This window comes from Echiichthys vipera (genome assembly GCF_963691815.1).
Source record: "Echiichthys vipera genome assembly, chromosome: 11".
In the NCBI taxonomy this organism is placed as follows: domain Eukaryota; kingdom Metazoa; phylum Chordata; class Actinopteri; order Perciformes; family Trachinidae; genus Echiichthys; species Echiichthys vipera.
In genome coordinates this window covers 27,597,635-27,623,014 of record NC_139836.1, presented here as the reverse complement: position 1 = coordinate 27,623,014, position 25,380 = coordinate 27,597,635, and the positions used below count along the sequence as shown (strand labels likewise).

Sequence of the window (25,380 nt, the reverse complement as noted above, 5' to 3'; positions counted from 1 at the left end):
GCAAATAATCTTTCAGTTGTATATGTGAGAGCATTTCACATGTGTTTGTGAGAGGTAATTCTGAATAATGTCCCTGGTGGCCCCTCATACACGCGCACACACACCCTCCACCTTGGGCCCCCCTGGTAGTCTACAATGTTTTCATGCATCAACCTACAATGGGAAAATGGTGGAATACAGTAAAAATGTCGAATGTCACTACTTTTCTTCAAGAGGAAATGCTGACATTATTATTATGCATGATTTTATACTTTAATGGCAGTGAGATTAAAAAATGGGGTTATAATGAAAGTCGATGGGTACCAGAGTCATTATCTTGAACTGCATAAAAAATACCCATTTAAGGGGATAAAATCCCAAAAATCATTTTGATCCGAGTTGAAGTTGTTAGCAAAAAAACTAAAAAATATTAACATATGCACTATATATTTTTTTTTGATAAATCACTAAAACTTTAAATAATAAAACTGTTGTGCAAAAGGTTAAAATCCTGAAAATGACAATGTTTGGTAGTTTTGAGCAGGTTTTAAGTTGTTTAAGAGATTTATGGATTTAAAAAAACAACAACATTGACATATGATGATTTTATAGCAGTGTTTTGTGCGTGGATGTTTTCAGTCACGAGGGGAACCAAAGGGACCAAAATGCAGAACTAGAGTTAAAAGACATTGGATTTTAAAAAATTTGGCTAAAAATAAGAGTTCCTACCAAAATGTATGCCACATGCTATAACACGACCAAAATTATCAGAAAATAGAAAAAAAAAACTTTTGAAAAATGCCCGAGGGGGGCATAAGGGTTAACAGAGACTTATTGGATTTTTTTATTCAATGCTATGATGTAATCAAGGCTTAATGGAGAGATCGATTTCCGACCTTTTCGTAAACTGGCTGAGCCATTTTAATGTTGTCATTTAGGTGACTTTATTGTTATAGACATAACTATTCATTTATTTTCTACATCATCTACCTGTGATATCTTTATTGATTTTGTACTCTGGATGACTAAGCGTTTAATTTGTATATGCACTAAACCAATTCAAGCATTTAAACTACATCCTTGGCTCGGTGCTTTAAGTAATCCCTGTCCATGGCTTCCCTTTTTTTTTTTTTATTAACATCTATTCTTTTGCATGGCATTACCCCAAAGAGTTTTGTCTTGATTCTAAAATACTGTATGCACTTACTTTATACCTTTATTTTTTGTAGAAAAAATGCAAAAAAACAATTTGTCTTTATGTTTTACAGTTCCTTGACTTTGATAATCAGAACACTGAATGCAACCACAAACTCCTGCATGTTTACATCCTATACATCTACACTGACGTTCATTAACATGCACTGTCGCTATCGAATACACCAAATAAATAAAATCATATAACTAAATAAATGAAAAAGTGATAATGTTCTCGTTTTAAATTTTATTGCTCATTCACACACCCATGCAAACCTTCAACATCCATATTTGTATGCACACAGTCTTCCATGAGCAGTTCAAGATGACATATTTTAAATAACAAAAGGAGATTCCAGTCAAATCTACTGAAACAAACTGAAGACTGAAAAAATGAAGCTGTTTTCAAGTAATCTTTATATCCAATGAAACTATAAAGGATTTCAAGAGTGCGCCTCTAATGTCAGACACACACTGAAATCTTAGAACCCCTTTCAAAAAAGTGTCCAATAAGGCTAACTTAGTGTCAAAATGAGGTCAAAACAGAGTCCAATTCAACTGACCATTTACAGAAGAGCTGTCGGCTTGAATAGTATTGTATTGTATTTGTATTGAGGAGGGCGAAAACTTTAACACACCAGTATGAAAAAGCTAAGAGCTACATTAGAACTGCCCTGTGTGCCATTCCAAAACAGCCTGTACTGAGTATATATGGTATCTGTTTGTATCTCCTGGGTCTGTTCAAGTGTGATTAGGAGTCGAACTGTCGGCGGACTCTGCTCCGGTGCCCCTCACTGTGTCTTCAACTAGTGTAGTGTCTGCCTTGATTAAAGCCAGCTTGGTTGTAGTGCTGCCCGCCATGTTGGAAGAACTGTTCGAACTGTCCTCCTTGGTTAAAATTCTGACCTCCTCTCCCTCCCCAGCCTCCTCCTCGGCCTCCTCTTCCCCTGCCCCCACGACCTCCTCGACCCCCGCCTCTATCCTGATGCCAGCCTCCATCTTGGTGGTGATTGTCATGGTAACCGCTTCCTCCTCCTCCATGGTAGCCAGGGTCCTGGAAGCCTCCTTGGTTGTTTCCTCCTCCTCCTCCATAGCCACCTCTCCCTCCTCCCCCCTGGTGACCTCCTGCATCTTGATAGTGGCCCTGGTTGTAACTGCCTCTCCCTCCTCCACCTCCACCTCTGTCTCTGTCTCCCCAGCCTCCCTGCACCTTCGCCCCTCTCCCGCCTCCTCCTCCTCTACCTCCCCTATCTCCATGTCCTCCTCCACCTCCTCTCTCATATCCTCCACGGCCACCTTGGGAGTAGTGATCATAACCCCCTCTGGCACCTCCATGCCCACTCCCACCATAGTGTCCTCCGCCTTGGGGAGCATCCTGACGCTTCTGCCAGGAGGGCATCTCTGGGGGAGGAGGTTCGATCTCACACGGACGGCCTCCCCTGTCTGGAACTCGGCCCATTAGAACCTGAAAAATTGACACATGTTAAAACCAAACTGTTCTAAAGGAAGCCCACTAGCCAAGTTGGAGGATTTTATGAGAAACGCCAAAGGATGTGACATTTTGCTCCAGAGTCTCTCTTCAGCTTGCCTACAGCCAACAGTGATTGCTAAATGGGGTCTGCTAACGCCAACAAATGAACCGGCAGAGTCCACAAATGCTTAGTTTCTGTTACATTCTGCCTACGGTTGGCGGCTGTCCTCTAGAGGCAGCAACTAGTTTGCTGCTTCAGCTGCTGCGGCGTGTGTGTAGAGGAGGCACAGCATGTGTGGCGCAACATAATTTGAGTGTCTTCAAATAGTGAATGTTGTGAAGAACAAACTCAGTCAGCAGCAAGTTTTCCCTTCAGATTGACGATTAAAGATATCAGCGCATACTGCCAGTTGATAGCAAACGTTCTGTAAGTGGATAGGGATTGCATCAACTTTTTTGTCTTTTGTCTTTTGTAATCAACTACTCAGTCACGCAACTGGAATGATATCAGTTGGGTAACAGATGCCTATTACAAAAGACTAATTTAACCTCACCTGGGCTACAAGTGACAGTATCTGACTTCATCAAATCACGTCACCTGAAATCTCAAATGTTCCAACTGCACCAGAGAGAGACATGATGACACAAGTGAGGTGCCTCTCACGGGGAGAGGTCCTGGACCATTTGTATGAACTGGGACGAAGTGAGACAGGGAACATGAACTGCCTCGCATTGATTTAATCAGCGACGAGGCATTGTGGGTCAATCTTGGGGCAAGCATCCAGACACAATGGATGACACAATCCTGCTAACGCGGAATATGACTGGGATTGTGCAGCATTCCACACCCTTTCCTTCGCATCAACCCGGACACCGACCATGAGAAAAAAGGCTGAACTGGCTGACCTTGAAGAGGATCGCTCCTTGAAAATGCGATTCGTAGACTTGCCCCTTGATACCTGCAGGTAGCAAAGGAATACTCAAATCTTTCAGATCAAGCATTTTCTATGTTATTGCCATTCCCAACCACGTACTTATGTGAGCTGGCCTTCTCGTCAATGAACTGCATGAAAAGCGACAGAAGGGAACACTTATCCGTAGCAGGACATGAGTGGCCCTGTCATGTCCCTTCTCAGATCAAAACACTCTGCTCTCACAGATAGGCAAGCATGACTGTCACTGATAATTCTTCCGATGTAAGAAACCCATAATAGCCCTTCCATATTCATGGAAACAGAAACTGTAATCGCACATACATGTGGCCTAAATGGGATTGATGATTTAATTTCATATTTTTTCTCTCCATAAGACACTTATCACAGCACTTGAACTAGCCTCGTTATTGTATGTGTGGGTTCATAGCACTTCATTTTGTTACTATGCATAGTCTGTTACATTATTAAAATGATTTTCAAACTGATTTGTGAGAGTACTTATCCAAAACCACTAAATTCAGGAACAAGATGCCATTTCTCTTGTTATTGTAAGTACTAATTAAAAAATGCTTTAATAAAATAGGATTTTAGTTATTTTTATGGTGAATTGGATATTTGAGAAGCAATATAGTCTTGATATACACAATTTAATACAGTATTTAAAAAGTAGTATGCCTTCGAAAGTTCACATGAACATATGGCAGAAGAAAAACGGCTGTCATAGTGTTTAACCTACCTTATTAATGTCACAAGCAGTCTTCTCTCTTATCTTGCCACTGCTTGTACGTAAGATCTTGGAGAAGTCTTGTCGAGCAGCAAGAAGGTGTGCAATAGAGACTTTACTTTTGGTGCTCAGATCGACACGGAGTGGCTTGTAAACCTTGGCCAACTTCAAAGCATTCGTCTGGAATAAGACATAAAAAAAGGAATTCTTACTCATTCTTTGGAAAGCAATACATCTCTTATAGCAGTCATCATACAGTATATAGGCTATGTAGTATGTGGTCTGCAGCAATGACTTGTTTTCTTTTAGAAACTGAATTTCAATCATCAGAAATGTCATTGTGTCATGTAGTCCCTTTTAATGGTATGACACAAACAAAAAGTTCATTCATTCATTCATAACGCAGGAAATCCGGCCAACACACAATACTGAGTAACAAAAAAGAAAAAATCTGCAACAAGTCATTTGTCAGGCAAAAATGTCAAACATTTCCAGCTTGTAGACTGTGATGATCTGCTGCTTTCTTATATTATAGTAACTGTGAATCTCAAGATATTAGACTTTCAGTCGGACAAAACAAGCCATTTCATGATGTTCATAATGGTTTTTCACCTTTCTTTGTTTTGTAGACCAAACAATCAAGAAAAGACCCACAGATTAATTGATAATACAGGCAATAATCATTAGTTGCGGCCCTGATCACATGCTTTCAGTCTATGTTTCACCTTTTTCATTTTTTCATTCCTAGTTAAAGTTGTAATCTGTAAGAATTGAGGTACGCTGTCGCTAGCGCCTGCTGTGCTGTAAGATGTAACTGCAGGCGCACCTCAGGGACCTTATCTCATCACGTTTGTTGATCCTCCATTGTGAGTCAGCAGTAATGAAATGTTACTGTGCCTGTCAGACACATCAGAGTGAGTCTGACACTGAACGTTCCGTTTCATTGCACTTTTACTCGTCAGAAGTTGGAAGTTCCTGATTTCCAAGTACAATGGAACGAAGCAAAATCAGCAGTGATGAGCTCCACTTGGGCAGATCAAGTTCTGCTGACTGACCTAATGAGGTCACTAACCTTGCGGCGCACTTGAATATAGTAAGGGAATGTCACCACAGACACTAAGGGGCCACACGAACGCAGGTATTTTTGAAATTGTGTGTTTCTCTGCACGGTTTGGCCTTTCATCCACACGTTACCGCAGCTGTGGGCTCCTGAAACCAGAGTTTTTTGTGACTGGAGTCCAGGGTGAACTTTTCAGTCCAGTTTCAGCAGTCATGTGTGGACAGGAAAACCGAGGAAAACCACATCTTTTTGTCGACATTGTTTGACGTCACACTGTGCGACAGTAAACAGTCAGTTGTATCCATGGAGACGTGTGGAGCACTCTAGACGTGACCAGCTGATGGAGTTGCTGTTATTGAAGACAGAGCCAAAATACTGCTGCTTCTTAGCAACTTATCAGCACTTTGTGTGTGTCTCATACAACAACTCAACTACAACCAGCAACAGAGGCGTGATCTATTAAGATAATAATAATTATTATTATTTTTAATAATCATTTTTTCAGCCTTGTGATTGGCTTAAACGGCCTTCCTGTTAGGAGTGCTATCGCCACCTATTGCTTTGACATGTGTACGACGTTGTCTGAGGGGGATTTTATCAGTTTCATGTGGACAGAGACATTTTTTATCACACCGGTGGTGTGGAAGGGAATTTTTTTTTAAACTGGGGGCCATAAAAATTTGGTTTCAAAAATACCCGTGTTCGTGTGAACTAGGCCTCAGATGGTATTTTGGCAAAAAGGCAACAAGTGCTTTCACTAGTCGGTCATATGATCAATCACCATTATTTTAGCTCTTTTTAATAGATAGGAACTTAACAGACAATTAACTATATGACAGTCTTACAGAGTTTAACTTTAAACAACTCCTCTTCCATCACTCCTTTCTATCCTCAGCAGGGCAAAGAACACACCCATGTGGACAAGAGAGGCCTAACTATTGCAGAATTATTTAAAATGTTTGATTTGTGCTTCATCAGTGCATTGCGGCCTCTACAGATTTAGGAAGATTCCAAGTTTTCCCATACCTTTGCTCTGTCAGACCAACTAAAAGCCTCCACTGTCAAATCCAGACGTTTCAACAACAGCTCTCTTCTCACTTCATACTCATTCACAAGTGCTTGGTTTATAGCTTCAATTTTTTCCTGGCAAAAGGAGAAAAGGAATTATATCATATTTTTTGTTGTGAAGAATGTCATTTAATTAATGTTGTTGTTGTTTTTGTGTATTTACCAAATGCACAGGTCCAAGGGCCTTCTTCAGCAAAGGCTCTCCTACATGATTTGGTGGGACTCTACTCATGGCTTCTTTTAGCTATGGACAATGGAGATGTGTGTATTGTGAGTGTATAAAAAAAGTTAGAGCAGATACAATACATCAAAACAAGGTTTATGCCCAAATAGACATTTCGTGTAAAAAAGGGATTCAGACCAACATGCCACAGCAGAGTCACAACTTAAACTATGATTTAAAGAATGTCTAGGCTTTTCAGCACTTTCAACAATAGAAGGATTGGGTGGTTAGGAACCCGCCAGCTTGGAATGCAGGTTAAACCCCATTCAGTTTTTCTTGTGAGAGAACATCATCTCTCTGTGTCACCATAGCAACTGACCTTCTTCTCAATTCCACTGAAGAACTGGAACATGGTTATGTTGGCTGGAGGCTTGGACATGCCAAGTGCCACACAGATGCCCTTCAGCTCCTGGAACATGGGGCTGCCTGACTCCAGAGTCTTCTTTGGGGACTTATTGACCAGGATCATCCTCGACGCCTCCAAGTCAGACACCAGAAAGGCTGAGACAAAAAATTGGACTGGTTAAATTCTAATCACAGCATGCTTAGCTTTCATATTCAAAATCATTTCAATGGTTTATGAAATAAAATAAGACCACCTTAGACAAAATTAGAAAATATGGCTGAAGTTGCACTGACAGAAGAATAACAAAAAAAGTCAGCCACCTGAAGAAATGGGGCGTCCAACAATAGTTAGCTTCAAATAGCACCAGTATTTGCCCTACCATTATATCGGCACTTGCATACATCAAGTAAGCCATCGTTTTTTGTGTATGACCTATTAACAGAGAAATCCGGTAGAGTCGCAAACAGTCAGATGCGGCAAAGTGATTAGCTCGGGGCAGTACAGTGAAGACATTAAAACGTCTTTTTTAACCACTAATACTGCTGAAAATAACAGCAAACCTCTGCAGTAGCATGAGAAGAATCCCTACACAGAAAACAAAGCACTAACAACGTAGTTAGTGAACCGTGTCCGGCTGTTAGCAACTCTTCTGTATTTATCCGTTAATAGTTATTACATGAAAAAAAACTGTCTTAAAAAAACTGATTTTACATCAGAATTTCACTTTAATATGAACCGTTGCACTCATTTTCTCCTATCATTTTTGCTTTGTAATATTATTTCAGCATAGCTCCATCCAACTTCCACCAGAGTAGGTCTAATCCTCTAGAATAAGTGCAAGCACCTGTGTATGTATATAGAGCCTTGAAAGAGTAAGTGCACACTGCGATTGCTCTAAGACTGCAAGGGACGCTCATCTTCCCCTAAAATGTCACCAAAAAAAAAGAAAAAAAAAGTTGCTGTGTGTACATTTCATTGACCAAATACGCGCTAGAAAGCCTTCATCTTTAGTTCAGAATCAGCTCCTTATCACAGGTAACAGGAGCAACTTCCTTCTCATTCATCCCCACAGCTCCACAGCGCTTTACACAGTCAGACGCTCAGCTTCTACTGACTTCAATGGCTCATTGGATAAATGCTGGGCTTTGTCCCGCCCACTTGTTGATCCACTGCAGCAAAACTAGACGCTAATTGGTATGGGCTTTGTCCCACCCATGGGACGCTCAGCATCTCTGGGGGTCCATGAGGCAGTGGGCTGGCCCAGACGCCCGGCTTCTGCATGATGATTGGATGAGCTGTCTGAGGCAGAATCCTTTTTTGATTGACAGCTAAATGAGCAAATCAGCGATCTTGAAGAATAAACATCCAGCGGAGCATTTTCCAAGTTTTTCATTCGGTTGTTCTGAACTGATCCTGAGACTTTACAGATCCCCAGAGACTTTGTCTTTGTTACAAATCATTTTCTAAAAAAGGAACAGGGGCAGAATTTACATATAATTAAACAAACTCATTTATGATGTAGGCCGGAAAAATGAGCTTCCCCTTCTTAAAAGAACAGCAGCCGCCACTGCACTGCACAGACTGCTGTTGACATCTAGTGGTGGCTGAATGAAATGACAATGTCCTGTGCAGCATAGCACATCACAATAGACAGTGTAACACTTCATCACAGGTGGATGTGGTGCAACAGTTCACACAAAGTGGAACAGACTTTGACCTCATATGTTCTTGAAACAATGCTTTTCTTCAAAAGAAAAAAAAAAAAAAGTAAGAGCTGCTATTTAAATGATGATGTTGCAAAATGCTGTTATCATACTGAGGAGCAGCAGACAGTCGGTCCTGTTGAGGAGCCTCTGGGTGATGTCTCCACTGGTGAGGACTGAGTAAGGACAGGCGAGCTCTGACAGCAGGCCGCTCATCTCCAGCTGGAAGCTCTCCGCCTCGCTCGGACCTAGTAGGGGAAGAAAGACAAAGACACCAAACATGATGTCACGACATGACAGAAAAATATCTCACACAGATCCAGTCTAAGCAATACAGACAGACACGATAGTTGTGATAGCAGACCTCAAACAGAAACCCTCGCTGCTGAATTTGTAACAGTGATTAAAACTGTCCAAATGTATTTTTCCCACTTCAGTAATCCATATTATTCCATACTTGTCATTTCAATTCTGTATGGTTCGTCCAAAGCGTTGTTCTGAAATCAAACTTCATTACAGCAGGTATAAGGTTATTTACATTATTTATTGAGTTTAATGAACTTCGGTAATGTGTTTCTCTTTGGCCTCTGAACCTAGGGCGACAAAATGAGACATAGGCCTACTTATAACATGAGTAACATCATATGCATTTTAAGCAATACACATGACAAGCCATTTCAAAAATCGCAATGTTTATAAGTATTTCTTTGTCATAATGTGTAGCCCCAACCACAGCGACTTCCTGGTTGATCCAATAACAAAGTGCCAAAAACTGCAGTTCTCTGAGTGTCCACTAGGAGCAGGTTTCATAATAGAGCAGTTTCTCATTGACCCCCATGTTAAACAGGCCGTTTTCACAGCATCATTAAACCTGTTTAAGACCTGTAACAAAAAACATTCTAGTATGTATGTTTAGGTCATATCTCTATGACAACCCTGAGGGGGGTGGATTTGTTTGTACCAGGCTAGTTTTTATTTTATTGGAGGTTAAAGTTTATGAATTATTAGGGGTGTGGCCTCTTGAGTGACAGTTAGCCTCTGGCCCTCACTTCTCCTCAGAGGTAAACGTCAGCCAGATGGACGTATCTCCCTCCCCCCAACGTCACATACATGCCCTTTTTTGGTCAGAGGAAATGAGGCGGAGTCAAAGTCTGACAAGATGGCACCTCCAAGAGGCGAGGACGATTGGATCAAGATGAGAGAACGGACCCTTACGGAGACACTACGTCCATTTTTCATACAGTCTATGGTAGTCATATGGCATTGTTATGTAGAGGTCAATAAAGCATTGAGCGAACACACCCTGATAAATACGTCTGGTTCTTTTCTAAGATGAGATCAAGGTAACCATTGGTTTCAGATCAACCCAAAACTAAATGTTACCTGGATGCTGATGTAGTTTATTAGTATGTGAACTCGAGTGCCTCACGGTGAAGAGCATCGGCCGCGAAACCAGCTGAACGCAACCTTTCAAACATTATATTTTCTGAAATGTATTTCTTCAAAAAGGTGGCACTTATACAATCATATCCACCACAGTAGATATGAGGTGTGGCTTGAATATAAGATGTTTGTGAATGTGTGACAAATCTGATGAAAGAGGGGTACATCACCGATAAATATCAATATCCAAATATCACACAAACAAAACAAACAGACGCCTTTTCATTGTTTTGTCTTTTTTTCCATTCTGGTTTTAAAAAAGACAAAACCATGCAGTTTGCTTGTGTTTCCGATTTGGTTTTGATACAGAATACCCAAATAACAAACCATACACGGATTCATTTAACATATTTAATTTTTATTTTTTTTGCAACAGTCATTAACCTTCAGCTTGCAAGAAAAGGAAAAGATATGCTGCGGGTAGACCCATTTGATATGCAACTCTTCTGTCACTATTCAATATGTTCTATTGATTCTGTATCAGTAGTGATACAACATGCCTTACTGTTAGTGGCGTGGACATTCTCCTCCAGCCTGCAGTAGAGCCTGAGCTCTGAGACGATCCAGGCACAAAGCTTAGTAAACTCTGGTGAAGCTGCTCCTTTGTTCACAGCAGATTCTAGAGCTCCATCATCCAGCAGAGGGCCTTCATACCTACAGTGACACACACACAAACGCAAGAAAATCTACACTTAACTTACAGATTTCAGGACAATCAAACAAACAAGATGATAAAGTAAGACTTTGGGGCATTACCCTTAGTTATACACTTTTGTGGTCTGAAAATATAAATTTTCAAATCGCCAAGATGGGTAGAAGTATTGCTGCTGTTAGGAAATGTGCTACCTATTTAACACTTGCAATTTGCAGACAGGTAGTACAAACATTGGTGCTGAGCTTAAAAAATTACAAACAGCTCAAAACAGGGCAGCTAGACTTCCTCTTGATTGTTCTTATAGATCTAGTGTTGACCGAAAGCATTCATGTCTTGGATGGCTGAATGTCAAGCATAGGTTATCCAGTGGTTTATTGCTATTAATTCAAAACATAATTCACAACACGTATCCTACAGCTCTTTCTAATCAGATTGGTTATAATGCTGATGTTCACCACTACAGTACCAGAGCTTAGACTCAAGGTCTACTTGCATTATCACGACCAAGAACCAATTCAATGAAAGGCACAGTTTTAAAGACAGTGGAGATCAAAATTAGAGAAAGTATGAATACTTTTTGTTTTCTAAAATACATTTATTTTCTATTGTACAGAATATGGTAGAATATCAGCTGTGGCTATACCATTGCTGACTAGCATGTTTTTTTAAATATCCAAGGCACATTATGAAAAGTTCAAAAATGAACAGGAAGTGTAGAGGCCACAGCTTTGAATGACTTCAGCACATCTGCACCCACAGGACATCACTAGTTTCTCACACTGCTCTGGTTTAAATCGTGCTCCATTCTTCTTTACTCTCTTCCACAGTTCAGTAACTGTAGTGGATGTCTTAGACATTACTTTGTTACCAAGGATTTTCCAGAGATTCTCTATGGGGTTTAAAACTGGACTCTGAGCTGGTCATTTTATTGTTTCAATATTGCAGTGTGACAGGGGGCATTGTCTGCATGAAATTTGCAGCTGATTTGGAGACAGTTGCAGTGAAGGTATTGCATGTTGGTGAAGGAGGTTCACATAAACATTTGCATTCACCCTGCCATGTAGCTGTACAAGAGGCCCAACTCCTGCTGCAGAAAACATCCCCCAAACCATGACACTTCCTCCTCAAATGTAACTGACTTCTTTACACACTTTGGGTTCAGTCTTTCCCCAGTCCTACGCCCAACATAATGTTTCCTATCAGACCCAGATAAACTGAACATCCTCTCATTACTGAAGTCACTCTGGACCAGTTCTTCTCTGTCCACACAACATGCTCCTCAGCAAAGGCAAGTCTAGCCTTTTGATTCTTTCTGCTGATTACAGGTTTGTTCACTGCAGAATGGGCTTTCAGTTCAAAATGTCTTAAACTGTGAGACACTTGTGTGCAGAGACAGATCCTTGTCCTGTCCAGCACTGAACTGGAGACCAACTCCAGCTGCAGTGTTGAACCGATTCCCAATTAAGAGTCTTCTCATAATCCTGTCCTCTGGTGCATTTGTTTTACGTGGACGACCGGCCTTTTTGAGGGACTTAAATGAATCTGTGTCCTTGTAAAGTTTCAGTATTCTTGAAATCTCATACTGTGAACACCCAACCTCTCTCTGATGGCTGAGAGGGTCATCCCTTTGGCCTTCATCTGGACAACCTGCTGTCTCAGGGTTTCAGTCTCCTTAGTGCAGATCAACATCTTTCAAAGTAACCAGGAGAGCTGCAGATAAATAGGGTTTGTTCAACAATGAAGTCAATTATCACCAGGTGCAAATTAACACCAATAACTGGGAGGGATCTGAAAGTGTTCTTCTCACTGCTTTTTTCACAAAATAAAGTTTTTGTTTAAGTGCCGTGGTTATTTAAAAAAAACATGCTAGTACAGCAGTGGTATAGACACAGCAGATATTCTATCAAATTATGAACAATAAAAAATAACAATATTTCAGAATAAATCAAGAATTAATACTGTATTCTCTTATTTCGATCGCCACTGTAGAGACACTTTGTTATTGGACACTATGGCATGGTGTCAAATTCAAGGCCAAAGTCAAGGAATTAATTATCTCCGCCCCCCAGGATGATATTTGATTAGTAGAAGAACCGGGCCGCACGCCACAGCCACCTGCTGGTGTTTTTCACGCACCAAAACTACATTCCCCACAATGCAACGGTAGCCTGCGAACTCACAGCAGCGCCACAATTGGGCCACCTTGGCTTCATTATTCATCAGCATTCAGGGCAGATGTCCACTTTCAGCAACCTCCCTCCCCAATAATGGCTAAATGGAAGGTGGACGATGAGAACAGGGTGTTTAAAGCTAGGTGGGAGGCAGAGCACATGTTCACGGAGGTAAAAGGCAAAGCTGTGTGTCTCCTGTGTGGAGAAAGTGTGGCTGTAATGAAAGAATATAATCTAAGTAGGCACCATGAAACGTCTAAGAAACACAAAGACAATGACAAGAATATGGACACGGAACAAAGGATACAGAAGGTGGAAGAATTAAAACGAGGTCTTACGTCCCGGCAGGCTCTGTTCACAAAAGCCAAATCACAAAGCGAGGCTGCTGTCAAGGCTAGCTTTATTTTGGCAGAAGAAGTTGCATTATCAGCCCGGCCATTTACAGAGGGAGAAAACTATCAAAAACTGTATGCTTAAAGTTTGTGACACAGTGTGCCCAGACAAAAAGCAGCTATTTTTAAACGTGAGCCTGAGCAGAAACACCGTTGCTGAACGTGTAGACCAGCTTCATCAATCTAAAAGAACAGCTTGTGGAAAAGGGAAAAGATTTGATCGCATATTCCCTTGCTGTGGCTGAGAGCACCGACACAACTGACATTGCCCAGCTGTCAATTTTCATCCATGGAGTGGACTCCAGCCTGGGCATAACAGAAGAGTTTTTGGCATTGCGTCCTATGCATGGCACAGATGTGTAAATGAGATGGGGCTGCCTTGGGGAAAACACGTGGGATTGACAACAGATGGAGCACCAGCGATGTGTCGACACAGGAGTGGATTGGTGGCAAGAATACGTGAGAGGATGCGGGACGAAAACGTCGCAGGTGAGCTGACAGCGTATCACTGCATAATACACCAGAAGTCGTTATGTGGTAAAGCATTAAAAATGGAACATGTAATAACTATCATAACATGTGCAGTTAACTTCATTAGGGCCAAAGGTTTAAATCACTGCCAGTTCAAGGCATCTCTGGGCGAGTTAGACATAGAGTATGGTGACTTGCCCTATCACACAGCAGTGCAATGGCTAAGCCAGGGAAAGGTGCTGCAAAGATGTTTCGAGCTGCGTGAGGAGATCTGTCTGTTCCTGGAAAGCGAAGGCAAAGACACAAGGAAGTATTGTTTTGTCTGTGTGCCATAGAGTTTTGTATTTTATTTTATTTATTTATATTTATTTTTCAGGTAATGGACTTAGGGAAAATTGCAGATAAGAGCCATGAGAAAGAATAAAACTGATTTGATTGATTTTTTTATTTTCTTATTTTACTATTTGAAAGCAGTAATTGGTAGGCGCAGCATAATGTTGCATTATCAGTTTATTATGCGTGCAATTTCATTTTATGCATTTATCTTGATATTAAGGAACACATTTTATTTTTGAAGGACATTTTCTTTTTTGCTGTTTGCCTGTTGAAAATATTTTCCTTGAAATAACTCAAGTCATAAGAAAATCTTGCTTTATTAATTTAATGTACAGGACATGTGTTTTCTCTTTGAAGGAAGTTTGTTTTTCTCTGTGAGCCTGTTGGAAAATTTTTCACTTGAAATTACTGCTGGAGCCATACAAAAATATTGGATTATTCATTAAATCATTAAATAAAATACGGTACACTGTGTTAAGTCTTGGTTCAATAGGTTATATGCAATCATTTTAATATGTTTTAGTAAACATTGAACCAGTCCGGCCCTTGGCTTGTAGCAAATTTATTTTTTAGGCCCTCTGATGTATTTGACTTTGACATCCCTGCTCTATGGAATTTTCCAAGTAGAAAAGCATTTAAGAAACATTTAAAGTCACTTTTCAGACTTAAGAGTAAGGCTTTTTAATGTTACCATTTTGTTGTTTTTTTCTTTCATTTTATTAGAACTGGATTTGTATATGTTTTGTAAGTGGATCAGTGTATCTTTGTTTTATTTTGAACTTTTTGAAAAGGACCCCAGGAAGACTGGTGTTTGTGTGTCAGCTAATGGACACACACACTCGCACACTCACACTCACACTCCTGTTGTCTTCTCTTTTGTTGAAGTTTTCAAAGTTGTTGCAGTTTGCACAATGAATGTTTACATTGATGAATCAGATGTGGATTTTAAAATGATTTCACACACACACAAACTTGGGGCCCCCTGGTAGTCATGTGGCTCCATAATATAACTGGAAAAAATAGAATGTGTCAGCCATTAAACACACACCTGATATAAAAATCATATCATCAATGTGACCTGGACAGCTCTCGGCTGCCCTTATCAGTACAGCCTGGCAATAGTGATCAGCAGTACTGAGGTTAGGTTCAATGAGCAGAGCCACGTTTGACACTCAGGTAGGACGTGCCTTCGCCTATGAACCCCATTTTAAACAGGTGATATCCAAACGTATTGCCAGCACAGACATTGGCCGGGACCTTTAACGTTGCTGACGAGAGAATCTAGAGGATATTTCAGAATAGTAATGGACCAAGAATGACTCTAATCATGTAACGTTAGGCTATTTTTAGACAGTGGGCTGGGACCGGTGACGTGAAATAGAAAGTAACGTCAGTGTGTTTGAGCTCTCCTCATGTGAATCATGACGGGAGCAGCCTCTGCTGACTAAGCAATGTCAAACATGTCTATAAATACCGGTAGTCCCATAGATATGGTTAATATGGTTAACATAAATAGCAATAATAAACAGACCATCAGACTAACCGTTAACGTTAGCTACGACAGCAAATTAGCCGTTTAGCTAAAGTAAGCTAGCCGCACCACTGTAATCGGCTGGCTATAATAGGAGAGACTGGCAGGCTGGTCATTGGAGTGCCACATTTCGCTCAGAAACTCTCAAACAGCTGCAGACGTATTTAGGTGTTTCTTTAACTTACCCTAAATCTCCAAGAGAGACGAGAATATCGATCTCCATCCCAGTAATCTCTGGTTATGATCTAAATGACGTACAATGAAATAGAGTTTTTACATCAGCCAGCTCAGCTGATACACGTTTTTCTTTTCTTTTTTTCTCCTCTCTTCTGCTTCTGTTTCTTCTTCTTCTTCGTCGTCTAATGCTGCTGCCTCATCTTCTTCTCTGGATGACTGGCGGATTGCAAACAGCTTTTAGGTGAATACCACCACCTACTGCACAGGAGCGTGTAACAGCACGTCATTTTACTGTTGTCCAGGCATTTTAAGCCAAATGAAAATAGAAAAAAAAAATTCAGATATCTCCATAAAACTTAGACCTTACATCAAGGGCGGCGTATCGTGTGGTGGTTAGCACTGTCACCTCACAGCAAGAGGGTTCCTGGTTTGAATCCCGGCTGGGGCCCTTCTGTGTGGAGTTTTGCATGTTTTCTCAGGGTTCTCCAGCTTCCTCCCAGGGACATGCACGTGTTAGGTTAATTGATGACTCTAAATTGCCCGTAGGTGTGAATGTGAGTGTGAATGGTTGTCTGTCTCTGTTTGTCTCTATGTGCCCTGCGATACACAGGCGTACAGTACAGGGTGTACCCCGCCTCACCCCCGATGTCAGCTGGGATCGGCTCCAGCCCCCCCCCCCGCAACAAGCGGTTGAAGATGGAAGATAACTTACATCAAGCCAAACAAAAAATGTATTAGAAATTTTTTGAAATTGTTTGTCCAAATGGGTAAACGGGGCACAATCAGATGTAAACATTGGGTACAGCAGGTGAAAATGTCTGGTTGAATCTTGTTGAAATAACAGTTAAAGACTTATTGTTAAGGTCTGAAAGGACCCATGTTGTCAACCCATGAGCCTTAATAAAGGGAGGCAGGAAGAAGGACTTTAAACCAGCCTTTATTAATTATAATTGCAGAGATGGGGTTGGGGCTGGGAAGAACAGGGAAGACAAAAGGGAGCTAAAATAATTTCTATGCTAATTGTGTTATTGTGTGTCTTGTGCAGGATCCATTTATAGTTCTCAGTCATCTACAAGAGTGAAATCCATTCAGCAGTGACCCAAGTCCCTGCTTTAAAGGCCTTCTTCCTGCCTCCATTTATTAATGCTCATTGCTAAACTAAACTTGTAATACATTTTTGTTTGTCTTGATGTAAGCTAGCCTCTGGCCGTCACTTCTCCTCGGAGGCTAGTTGTCAGGATTAGCATGCTAACGCCGTAATCTCGACCTGGACTGTGTTCATTTGTGTGGTGGTGTTACCATGAGTGACAAGATGGTTTGCTCTTCGATCAACTGTACAAACAGATGGTTTAGGAACTGTGGTTTTTAACTGATTTGTATGTTACAACCATGAACTGTATATTATAGAACAAATTCAAAGGTGTTGGTGTTGCGAATGTCACAACGTGTTAGCTCCATGGGGCATTCAGACCAGGCGATGGACGCGATTAAATTGTTGTTGTAATGTAAGTTACAGCTAGACAATTACGATTAGCTGTATGAGGCTACCCAGTCACATTTTAAGGTGACAAAAAATGGAACTGAACATGCTTCACATGAAATTAAAGTGCTTGAGCCTACAAGGACTGATGGAACACAGCTCAGACGTATTCAGTCAAACTTCACACAGAAAAGTAAGCTTGACTATACAGGAAAAAATGGAAGCAGAAAAATAAAGTCTGAAGAGATCTTAAGATCTGTTTTGTCTGTCTTGTTTCTAGTTTATCTTGTCATTTTCCTGGTTTATTTCAAAGTTCTCTCCTCTTCTGCCCTGTCTTCTCTTCCTGTCTGATGTGTCTTGTCTGTACTAGCCTTGTCTTTATGAACCCTGGTCCCCTGTTGTTGTCAGTTGTCAGATCATTGTCAGTTTCCCTGTGATGATGTCCTGTAGCTTCCTCGTGTCTGTTTAGCTGTAAGTAAAATACATCTGTTTATACTTTGAGTTCTCGTCTCAGGCCTGTTGTTTCAGCATCAGGGTTCTACCCTCTGCTTCACCCATGGCAACCCTGTTACAAATATGCAGCCAAACAAGGAAAATGGAAGTGGAATGCAGTCTTAGGATGCACTCACACTGTCCTTCCGCACCAAGCCCCGGACTTTAGGGTACTTGTTCCCCGTCCCTCTCCCCCCGCTTGCCAGCCCGTTTGTACTCACACTGCCTGGGCCTCGGCCAATGCTTCTTGCCTGCCTATACATCATCACGTCGTAACACGTTATACGCATCGATGACGTCATCGCAATGCGTCACTTTGTTTACAAATCTTTCCATAGACCTCGGATTTTTTTGCGTCTTGTCGACTGTTTTTTGAATATTTTCATCCGACCAAATCTGCAGTAAACACTCCACCTCCGCATCAAACCAACGTGAACCTTTCGCCGCCATTGTTGTTGTTGTTAAATGTCCGCGCATGGTCCGTCCTTCTATTTACTATGTCCGAACAGGCGCACATAAATGACGTCAGAACCGCCATAGGCATCATGCTCGTGCTCGTACACGTGCGCGCGCTCGTGCTCGTACATGTGCAAATGCGCTCTACAAAAGCCCACCTCGCTCAGACGGGCCGTGGACTGCCCGCTGGCCGCAGTTATGCGCGGAGCGCGTGCACTCACACTGGTCAAACGCACTAGGCTTTAGGTTTTGGCCCGGTGCGGAAGGACAGTGTGAGTGCGCCCTAAATAATTAAATCAAAAATTATCAGAAGAGGAGCGAAACAGAAAAAATTGATACAAATTAACACCAAATCTGCAATAATGCAACAAAATTTTAAAATAAAATGTGGATAAACATCAGATCTCTGCCATCTAAAGATGCATTAGTAAATGATTTGATAACAGATAACCATATTGATTTACTCTGACTGAAACCTGGCTGTGTCCTGAAAAATATGTCAGCCTTAATGAATCCACTCCTCCCAGTCAAATTAATACTCATATTCCTCGAGGCAGTGGTGGAGGAGGAGGAGCTGCAGCTATTTATGACTCAGGCTTATTAATCAACCCTAAACCTAAACTAAATTATAATTCATTTTAAAGTCTTATTCTTTGTCTTTCACATTCAACCTGGAAAACTGTGCAGCTAATTATACTTGTTATATTGTACCGTGCTCCTGGTCCGTACTCTGAATTTCTATCTGAATTCTCAGAGTTTCTGTCAAATTTAGTCTTAAATCTGATAAAGTAATCATTGTAGGAGATTTATAATATTCACATGGACGTTGATAATAATAGCCTTAGTATTGCGTTTATCTCTCTGTGAGATTTGATTGGTTTTAGTCAGAGTGTACATTGTACATGTTGATTTCACTGCAGACGAGCCGCTGTCATGTTGTCTGGATAACCGAGAGTTGGTGTGGTGCTGATATTATTTTTAGACCACCTTGTTAACAGTTAAAGTCCTGACAGGCTGCAGATTCTCTGTCTGCTAAAGGTTTGAACAGAAATTGCTGGCCAAGTGGCAATTTTAACGCACTTTGGACATGTTGACTGGAGGTCCGGTGTTTTCTGAGGCTTTTTAAATTCCTGTGTCTTCATCCTGTTTCTCTGCCTGCTCACACTGTTTTTTGAATTCAGTTTGTCTTTGGTCGGCCGTCGTGCCAAGCACTGGAAGCTCGTGCATGTGGATTTCAGTTTGTTATTTTATCTTATTTAATCTTTTTATCACCCACCGCCACAGTTTTATCTGAAGTATTCTTGTTCTCTGTTTGGTCAAAGGGCTTTACTGAAACCTGACACTTTTTATAGTCTGATGTGCAGAGGTGACCTGTACACCTCGATACAGCGTGCATTCTAACGCAGGGTGGAGGGTTTTATAATTGCATTCTATTCATCTTAGCTGAGGTAGAAAAATACCCTCATTGCCGGCCTGCCCCATGGCATCTTGGTGCCCTCTGCTGAATAATTTAATTCAATGTCTGTTCTGGAATAATTATAAGTTCTATTTTTATGTTTTATCTTTACTATTATTTTCATGTGACTTTAAGGGGTCAAACTCTGTTTGTTTAGGGAGGTGACCCCGAAAGTTCAGCTTAGTGGTTAGTTCGATCTAGGGAGCACAGAATGTGTTTTTTTCTATGGGAGTAGCCCTAAGATTGGTCACACTGTTACTGTCGTGTTTTATGTTGTTTTTGTTCTGTTTTATGTTTATACAATTCCACGTTCACCATGGAGGTTCAGCTCACACTTGATGTGGGATAGTAAGTTTAAAGATTTTGTTGCGACTCAAATCCTCTCTTACATAGAGTTCAATGACAGCCCTGATGTCAGCAGCGGCACTCTGTGGAAAGCACATCAAGCTACTGTTCGAGGACAAGTGATATCCTATATTTCTCAAATGAGAAGGGCTGTACGGGCTAGGCCACCTCTCCATCCCAGCAACCTTGTATGAGGCATCTATTTCATTGCTCCTGAAGAAAGACAGGGATCCTACCCCATGTGGCAGCTACAGACCGGTCTCATTTTTAAACATAGATTGTAAGATCCTTGCTAAGGTCCTCACCCTCTGCCTCCAAAGTGTCGATAAGTTCACAAGACCAGACAGGCTTCATATTAGGGAGACATCCATTCTTCAACACCAGAAGGCTGCTCAACATCATATTCTCACTAAATTCCTGAGGTCATAGTGGCGCTAGATGCGGAAAAATCCTTCGACTGGGTAGAGTGGGGCTTCCTATTTTATGTTTATGAGAAATTTGGCTCTGATACTAATTTTATTTCTCGGGTAAAGCTTCTGTATGTAACCTCCTCTGCATCTGTAAACACTAACAGGGTCCGTTCAGCATGTTTCCATCTCAGGCATGGGACCCGTCAGGGCTGTCCGCTCTCATCCTTGTGGTTCGACATAGCCATCAATTCCATTCAATGAGTTTGAAGGCATCATTCGTTTTGGCCTGGTCCACAAACTCTCTTTAAATGCTGATGAGCTTCTCTTATTTATTTCAAACCTCTCAACGTACAACACAAACGTCTGATATCTGTCATTTATAATAAGATTGCTCTTCTGAGCCCAGTCCCCACTGCCTCACCTAAAAATGCATGGGAAAGGGATTTAGGGGTAGACATTACTGATGACCAGTGGAGGGACATTCTGAAACTGTTCCACTCATCTTCGATTTGTGCCAGGCACGGCCTATTACAGTGGAAGGTGCTTCATAGAGCCCATTTCACCAACGCTAAACTGGCTAAGATATACCCTAGTCACAGTGATGCTTGTAACTGCTGTAAGCAGTCCCCAGCCGACCACGCACACATGTTCTGGACGTGCCCGAAGCTTGCTGAATTTTAGTCTTAAGGCGTACTCACACTGTCCTTCCAGACCGCGACCCGGGCTTTAGGGTACTTGTCCCCCTCTCCCTCTCCCCCCCGCGCCCCAGCCCTGTTTGTACTCACACTGCCAGGGCCGGCCAATGCTTCTTGCTGTCCATACGCCATCACGCCGTAACACGTCACACGCATTGATCGCGTGTGTGTGGCTTTGTTTACAAATCTTTTTTGTGCGTCTTGTCGACTGTTTTTGAATATTTTCATCCGACCAAATCTGCAGTTAACACTCCACCTCCGCATCACACCAACGTGAACCTTTCACCGCCATTGTTGTTGTTGTTAAATGTCCGCGCATGGTCCGTCCTTCTATTTACATGTCCGAACAGGCGGACATAACGCTACTGCCGTAGGGCTCGTGCTCGTGCTCGTACACGTGCGCACGCTCGTGCTCGTACATGTGCAAACGGCTCCGCTAAAGCGTGGAACGCGTGGAACGGGTGCACTCACACTGCTTAAAGGTACTAGGCTTTAGCTGAAAAAACGGTTTTGGCCCCGGCCAGAAGGACAGTGTGAGTATGCCCTAACACAAATTTGGAACCATATCCTCTGACTGCTCTTTTTTGGGCTCCCTCCGTCTAAAAATCTGCCCCTTACTACACAACGTGTCGTGGCCTTTACCACCCTGCTTGCCAGACATAACATTCTCCTTAAATGAAAATGGTTTCTCCACCGACTCATAATAGTTTTGCAATGTCTTTGGTTGGAGAGGTTAAGGTTTCCACAGAGGGGATTTTGACAGCATTCCACAAAACCTGGGACCCACTGCTGACTCTTATTAGCAATAGTATTAGTTATTCCTGACGATGCTGAGGACACTTCCTAGTGCTGGAGGGAAAGAGACCCCCCCCCCCTATTTATTTAAGTCTTTGTCTTTCCTGAATTACGTTAATTGTTTTTGCTTGTGTTTTTCATTATTTATTTTTTTACTTTATCTTACGTTATCTACTGTTGTACATGTTATTCGGTTACTTTTTTTGTTATTGTAACCGTGTCTGACGTGGGTTGTTGGGAGGGATACCGGGATTCATGTTGGGGTTTTTCTGTTTTTGCCTGTGTTTTTCTTTTTTTTTTCACCTTAAAGCCGATGTACTGTACATGTGTTTTACCTGTTTCTGTGTTCTGGTCTGCAAAAATGAATAAAAAAATTTGGAAAACAATAAAAATAAAAATTAAAGTTTCTACACTAGATGTTTATCTGATAGTGATGTAACTAAATTTAAGGAACTAATTCCAGTGGCATTTAATTTAATGCCTTATCCTAATATTCAAGATTCCTGTACTAACATTAATTTCTCTGAAATTGATCACCTTGTTGACAGTGTTGCAGTGTTGCTCACTACGAACAACAATCGAATCTGTTGCCGAATCTGAACCTGTGGATTAAAACAAGTATAGTGAAAATTGGAAATTAAATGGCGTTCCACTAAATTGGAGGAATCTTGCTTAGCTTGGCATGAAAGTCTAAAGACATATAGGAAGGCCCTCCGTAATGCCAGAGCAGCCTATTACTCATTTCTAATAGAGGAGAATAAGAACAATCCTAGATTTCTTTTCAGCACTGTAGCCAGGCTGACAGAGAGCCACAGCTCTATTGAGCCATGTACTCCTATAACCCTCAGTAGTAAAGACTTCATGACCTTCTTTAATGATAAAATTATAACTATAGAGACAAAATCAACTCGCTTGGCAACAATTTTTCTTCAAACCCAGGAACCTTAGAAACAACTGTATGACCTGATAAATTGTGGTGAGAGAGAGAGGGGGAGACATGCAGCAAAGGGTTGCCTTGAGGACCTTCAGCCTCTTTACATGGGGTGACTGCTTTAACCACACAGTCACCCGCTGTCCCAGCAAATCGAGTTTTCATTGCTCACAAACACTTTCAATTTTTTGGAACCGGTTCTTTGCTCTGTGTCAGAGGAGCTCCTGTTCTCCACAGCAGGACTAATTATTAACACAATGAGAACGCAGATTTAATTATGTTTGTGTAAGGAAACAATGTTTTGAAGTTGCGGTTGTGAAAAAATAAATCATTAAAGGGGAACTGACTGTTTTGACTGAGAATAATCATTAAGTTTCTCCTTTCTCCTGTTTCTTTTCATACACCTGAGTATCCGTGGAGGACCACACATTCTTCCATCAAGTTTCCTTTTCCAAATCCCAAAGTTTGTTTAGAAAGTGCCATGCATCCTCTTCTGCGTACACCACTCTATAAATAAGGCCTCTGGTCCGTACAGGTCTATTGTGCAAGTATCCTCTTTTGACCCATATACACTCCATCTGTTGAGGAAAATTACTTGATACAATCAAAAGCTTCAGGACAACTAATAAATGGTCTTTGCCGTGATTTGTAAACCACTATGTCCAGGTTTTCTTTAATTAAAGAAAAAGTTTTACCTGACAAGTATGTCTTGTGACTGTGCATTTTATTCTGTGTCTAGAAGGAAAAGCAGAAGCAACAAAACATTGTTACACTGCTGCAAAGTCACCAGTCTGTATCTCTTAATTTCTATTTTCTATATATTCCCCAAACACATTGCTATACTATAATGTATAAACATAATGAACCTGCATTATTATAGGAGACTGGATTAGATTCTGTCTGTTGGTTCCTCCCCTCTGTCTCTATCTGTAACAAGGCTACTCTGTGATATTTGCAGAGCTGTCCTGCACACCAACCTTTGTTTCCAGTAAACTCAGAATCTATTTATAGACTACATGTGAGTCAAACAGCAAGGGAGAGTGTTTGTTGAAGTTATTGGAGAGAGAGTCAACCTGCAGCACAAAGTAGCTTTGTGTGTATCATTGGTAATCCTGATGAGCACTGATAATATGGGATAATGATTTTACGCAGCAGAGGTCATCTGGCAGTAATTGTCTGGATCACTGTAAGGTAGGGCATCCTCTAACAACAGTGTGTGGCTGGGAAGAGCATTACTTTATGTTGACTTCAAACTGTAAACATGTTCAAATAGTATTTTGTTGTATTACAAAAGGTGTATTTTTCTTGAAGTTATAATTTATTATGAATATATTTTAAAATGTAATGCAACAATCCTTGCTACAAAGCAGGTGAAAATGTGGTCTTTTTGAAATTGTCTTAATGTTTTGGTGTGAACTGAAGTGCCCAGCCAAACTACACTCTATAACTTGGCTTTTCTGTGGATGAAGTTTGTCAGCACAAGAACTGTGTGGTGTCTGTCCCATCACCCCTTGTTTTCTTGAAGTTCTATCTCCAGTCTTTCAAGAAGTGTGTTTCGTCACTGTAGTTGTGGCTTTTTTCAGGAATGTTAGCTTGTTACTTATGATCCCAAAATACAATTGAACTGAATCATATGATAATTAGTAAATCCAAGGTTCCAGCAACATTTGTGTCTATGTGGAAGTGAGTAAGTGGCCAAGGTCAAGTCTTTTAACACCATGCAATTGTAGTGGGTTGCATAATACCAAAGGATAAAACTCATTTCTTATTGGGTTGGACAATGGCAAAGACCAGGGCAAGGATAAACAGAATGACAGACATGTTAAATGGACTATTGGTGGGTTGTGTTGAGTCATGCTTGTTCAGAGAAAGTTGGTCAAAGCTGTATTAAGTAAATTATATTAAGAGATCAGTGGTGACCAGGAGTAATGCATTTTGTACTACAGATGCCCCGCAGTTCAATTGCCAGTAGCCCAAACTCCAGTTTGGTCATGCTTTCCAATGAACCCAACCGCACATGCCAAAGTTCCCTGACACTAGGCAAAAAAACAGGTGGTGACAAGGAAGCACATGGCTGTCTACACCCTCCCCAGGCTAGCAAAATTAGCTCTGACAAGGACTTACTGTACATGGAGAGGCACAGAGTAAATGCTACTTGTCCAGGATGAAGCAGACCCAGATGGTGAAAAGTTGCGCAGATTTGAACCCTGGTATTTTTAGTGGAGACCGAAACACAGGGAGTTGTATTTCACATGCCATCTACACAGCCTTGATTCAGTCAATCTTTTAGTGTCTGACATAAAGTTTGTCCTAAGCTTTAAGTTCACCAGCTGGCGTTTTAACGTGAGTCGCAGTTGAATCAACTGTGTTGAAGGTGCCAGTGTTAGATAACCATTGAATTTTGTTTAGATTTTGCAAATCTAATCAACATTGAAATAGCA

At 41.2% G+C, this 25,380-nt stretch overlaps 1 protein-coding gene across 1 annotated transcript; it reads right to left on the bottom strand.

Annotated features, from left to right (window-relative positions):
• Nucleotides 1-1,444: 1,444 nt before the first annotated feature.
• fam98a (family with sequence similarity 98 member A) lies at nucleotides 1,445-16,022 on the bottom strand. Its single transcript, XM_083922390.1, has 8 exons — nucleotides 15,888-16,022; nucleotides 10,652-10,800; nucleotides 8,817-8,951; nucleotides 6,974-7,155; nucleotides 6,595-6,675; nucleotides 6,390-6,506; nucleotides 4,316-4,483; nucleotides 1,445-2,638 (listed from the first exon to the last, which is right to left on the bottom strand). Exons 1-8 carry the CDS (start codon nucleotides 15,923-15,925, stop codon nucleotides 1,976-1,978), a joined length of 1,533 nt encoding a protein of 510 aa, XP_083778516.1. The 5' UTR covers nucleotides 15,926-16,022; the 3' UTR covers nucleotides 1,445-1,975.
• Nucleotides 16,023-25,380: the final 9,358 nt, after the last annotated feature.

Excerpts from the sequence above, each read along its gene's own strand:
- fam98a (XM_083922390.1), bottom strand. The coding sequence starts at position 15,925 with ATGGAGATCGATATTCTCGTCTCTCTTGGAGATTTAGG. Across the intron at positions 10,801-15,887 it reads GTCTCTCTTGGAGATTTAGG|GTATGAAGGCCCTCTGCTGG; the intron begins GTAAGTTAAAGA and ends GTGTCACTGTAG. Across the intron at positions 6,507-6,594 it reads CCCTTGGACCTGTGCATTTG|GAAAAAATTGAAGCTATAAA; the intron begins GTAAATACACAA and ends TCCTTTTGCCAG.